This window comes from Dipodomys ordii, unplaced genomic scaffold (genome assembly GCF_000151885.1).
Source record: "Dipodomys ordii isolate 6190 unplaced genomic scaffold, Dord_2.0 Scaffold14, whole genome shotgun sequence".
Classification (NCBI taxonomy): Eukaryota; Metazoa; Chordata; class Mammalia; order Rodentia; family Heteromyidae; genus Dipodomys; species Dipodomys ordii.
This window is the reverse complement of record NW_012267230.1, coordinates 3,364,484-3,368,814: the sequence shown is the minus strand read 5'-3', so window position 1 is coordinate 3,368,814 and position 4,331 is coordinate 3,364,484. Positions and strand designations below refer to the sequence as shown.

The 4,331-nt window shown below is 52.2% G+C and overlaps 1 protein-coding gene across 1 annotated transcript in view; it reads right to left on the bottom strand.

The window, feature by feature from the left end:
- Positions 1-1,092, bottom strand: part of Hs3st4 (heparan sulfate (glucosamine) 3-O-sulfotransferase 4) — a 333,621-nt gene extending 332,529 nt beyond the window's left edge. The window contains exon 1 of the mRNA XM_013011171.1: positions 994-1,092. Within this exon, the coding sequence (XP_012866625.1) occupies positions 994-1,092 (99 nt within the window). The remainder of the gene's footprint in view (positions 1-993) is intronic.
- Positions 1,093-4,331: the final 3,239 nt, after the last annotated feature.

The following is a 4,331-nucleotide window of genomic DNA, read 5'->3' as shown; positions in this document are numbered from 1 at the left end:
ACACCGCACCAGCTTCCCAACCCTCCGACCCCAATCTCTCCCCCCCCCCCAGCGCCGCCCAGCCGGCTTCAGTCCCCGCCGCCGCCGCCGCCGCGCGTGGTGGCAACCCCGAGTTCCTTCCCCGCTGCTAACTTTCTGCCGGGAGAGAGGAGAGGCGCGGAGGGGAGGGGCGGCGAGGGGAGGGCGGCGAGGGGCGGGGCGCGCGCCCGACGCCGCCGGGGAAGGGGAGTGCGCCTCTCCCGCGCGCGCCTGCGGACGGGAGGGAGGAGAGGTGGGAGAAGGGGAGGGGGGGATCCGGAGGCGTGCGCCCGCCCGGATCGGGGAACACCACCCCGGGAGGGAAGCCGGGCTCCGGCTCCCCAACCCTCTCCGGGGCGCACGCCAGCCACCCGCGCGCGCACCGCGCGCTTTTTGGGGCGCTCCTCCTCACCACGCGTGTACCCCCCCTCCGCGGGGAGCGACGGCGCCGCCCAGGTCCCCCAGGACTTTTCGGGGAAACCGAGCTCCCCCTCACACACACACACACACACACACACACACGTGTCCAGGGTCTCTGCTTGCCGAGCACGGCGAGGCTGGGAGAGGGGGCCCGGGGCTCGGTGGGGGGGTGGGGGGTAGGGTGCCACTGAGTCACCAGCGCTGCTCCCCGCCTTCCTCTTCCTCCCCGCCCCCCCCACCCCGGGACTGCAAGCAAAACTCAGCCCATCCCCAAGTCCTGTGGTCTTCTCACCCTGCCTCAGGGGTTCCTTCTCCATCCAGCACCCGCTGTGCCCAGCCCAACTCCCATCTTTGCAGCCTCCCCATCTTCCCGGGCGATGGGTGGAGCTTTGGACACAATTGCCCGGACCCCCAAACACACACACACACACACACACACACACACAGCATCCGCCTCCAGCCCAGGACCTGGATGGAGACGGGGTATACGCTCTGGCTCCCAGACATCATGCGTCTGGCCTCTGTCCTACACCGCCACACCACAGGTGCACTCACCTGTGCCTCACTGAAGGCATCCTCAGAGCCGCCCACCCACCCCAGCCCCCCTCCGTCCCGGCTTGGGTAGACAGACAGAAGCAGCCCCGGGACCAGCATCCTGCTGGTGTCTGCGTGTGGCGGCTTCACTGCATTTGGGGTTTGTTTGTTTAATTGTATTTTCTCTGCCGGGAAATTTCTCCCCTTTGGGAGCGGAGAAGGGAGAGGTGCACGTCAGTGCCTGGAACCGCAGGAGGAAGCCACGCAGCTCAGCCAGTCAGCCCCAGCCCAGGCACCCCGGCCTCTCTTTGGGTTCCCGGGCTGCCCCTGCCTCCCTCGCCGGGGCTGGCTCCGCAGCTGGGGGGCCTGGCAGGTGCATTGCTCTCCCCCACCCCACCCCCGGCTGATGTGGCTGGCTTCACAAGGGAGGGGTGGTCTGTGTGATCACCTAACTAGGAACCACCGTTGAAAGAAAACATGCATAATAACTAACTATGAACGGAGGAACCCAGTGCCAAAGAGGGGGAAATAATGTTAATCAAATCCGCGGGGGGACGTGGGACTTTTTCCCTGAGAAGAAGGAAAGCTCACTGCTGCACTCAGCTGGACATGAGTTTTCTTCACCGCAGCTTTGGTTCAGATAAAGATGATTCCTTTATAATCTATTTTTTTTATGGTACACAAGAGACCTGTGAAATGCGGAGCCCGGTGTCCTGTAAATCATTCTATGTAACTAGGGATGGGTTGGTGTGTGTGTGTGCGCGCGCGCGTGTGTGTGTTAACACCACACAACTGCGTTGCTGTAATGCTAACAGGAAAGGAGCAACAGGAGCTCCAGGGAACACAAGCTCCCCTCAACCCTCCTACTTTACCCAGAGCCCAGCTCCCAGGTGGCTGGCCAGAAGCCTGGATTCCAGCTAATATCACCTGTGCACAGACCCATCTCCCTTTCCAGGGTCAGCTATGAAGATGTCCACATAGGTAGTGCAAGCTCTTCCTGTAGCTCGGTACCTACCACTGAAACTTTCTACCCACGCTGCACTTTATGAAGTTGCTCTAAACATGTGTTTTCCAATTTGGGAAGGGTTCCATCCAGTGATGTTTTTTAAAAAAAATATTTTTAACCCCAGAAATGGCAAATGGAAAAAAGCAGAGCTGAAATGTGCCCAGTACCATGATGCAAAGAAATAGAAAGGAGCTGCAATCGTTTTAAATTGTAAAGCAAATAAAACAAATGTGGATATGATGTGTCTGTTGAAAAATGGGCAGATCCAGAATTCGCAGCCCCTTCAGGCAGCACTGAGACACAACACAAAGCCTGAGGGGCCCTGTTTTTCAGGGTATCCATCCACATTTGTCTCCCCTGTCTAGACATTGTTAATAGGAAATTTCTTAGTGCCCTATCTTCTAATCCCTTGCTGGGCCGTGCTAGGCCTCAGTAGGGAGGAGCTAGGCTTGTTTGTGAGTGGAGCTTTATGTTTCATACTTTCCTTTTATCTGGGTTCTAAAAGAAATTATTTATTGTTATGATGAAGGTGATGTACAGAGGGGTTACAGTTACATGAGACAGGTAATGAAGACATTTCTTTTTGGACAGTGTCATCGCTCACTCTCTCCAAGTTTTTCCCTCCCATCCCTCACCCACAAATTTTGTATGGTTCATTTTCAACATAGTGTCTGCTGAGTATCACTCCTGCATGCATTTCTTCCCTCTTTGTCCCTCCATTTCTGTGCACTCCCCTTATAGAGTTTGGGGGGGGGGTTGTTTGGTTGTGATGGTACTGGTGCCTTGATTCAGGGTTCAAGCTGTCCTTTAGCTACGTTGCTCAAAGCAATCTCTGCTGGTACAGAGGTCAAAATGGCAAAGTGCCACTTACACCATACCTCTGTTTCCAGCTTTGTGCTAGTTAATTGGAGATAAGAGTCTCATGGGCTTTCCTGCACCAACTGGCTATGTATTTATCCTCAGATCTCGGCCTCCTGAGCAGCTAGGATGGCAGGCATGAGCCACCTGCACCCAGTCCTTCTATCTGTTTATGATAGATGCATTTTTCCAGGAGCAAGTCCTGAGAAACTTCCAATGAAAGAGAGGCATTCACTATGTAGGGGAAGCTCCTACATCCTGATGTTCCCAGTGGGTCTGGAAACAAGATTAAAAACTAGCCTGAGTTTCCAGAGTATTCCTCTAACCGGCCTCCAGCCACCCTCATTCTGTTTAATCCTTAAGCTGATCAGTGCTACAGAGAAATGTGTCTTATACCTGCTAATACCTTCCCCATCTCTTCACTCTCTCAATTCCAACCTCTTTGCCCTGATAGTCAAGGTTCTACCTTAATCTAAGTACACATTGCATTCTTTGGTTTTACGTCTGTAGTATCAAATGATAGAATTACAATACAGATGCCATTCACTAACTAATGGCTTTGGGAACAGGTCGTTTTGCCCACTCCTGAGCCTCTGTTTCAGTATATCTAAATTATGCATAATAAAACTCACCTGAAATTGTTTTTATACAGAATCAAATCGAATCAGTTTAGCATATCCAAACATACCTGGCTCCCTGCCTGACGTGTGGCGGCTCCCAATAATTATTTGGATCTGAATATTGGTTCAGACAATGCACGGCTTCTTTTCCTACTAGAATAGTATCCCTGGTAAGCGCAGTTCCGTTCCTGCTTCCAGTCCAGCCCCCCATACATGCTGAAGTTCCCATTCTCTAGCTTCCCAGTTGATAACATGCCTGATACCCGATCCACTGCCTTCCACAGTGGTCAGCAATAGAACTTCACTCTAGCTAGCCTCAGTGTTGTGTTTCTGTTTTTCAAAGAAAATTACTGAAAGTATTTATAGTGAAGGGAGTTAAGAAGAAGAAAAAAAATCAAGAAAACCCAAAAATAGGCTCTGGGAAGAGACTGTAGAGGCTATGGTAGTCAGTATGGAAATTCTCCCAATAGTGCCATTCTTCACGTGGACCAAAAGATGCGCCTCTGGAACCCTAGCCAATGAAACTGTGAACTGAAGTTCTGCCCTTCCAGGCTTTGGGAGACTTGGGAGATTTGCTCCTGGTTTTCCTGTCATGCGAATTGTGGAAGAGGTGGGAAGGAGGGAGCTCTCTCTGGCTCTATCTACTGGGCACTCTACCTTGAATAAGATGACAAGCCCCAATGACAACAAACAAACAAAAACAAAAACAGCCATGTTGTTAATACTTAAGACACAGGTCAGGGTTGTCAACAGAGCATAACCTAGTCTACCTGACTGATTAAAACATACAGAACTGTTGATTTCCATTCTGTTGACCAAATGAATTCATTCCTCCAAAATCAGTATTCCCTTCCACAAGAAGGGAATGCTAATGG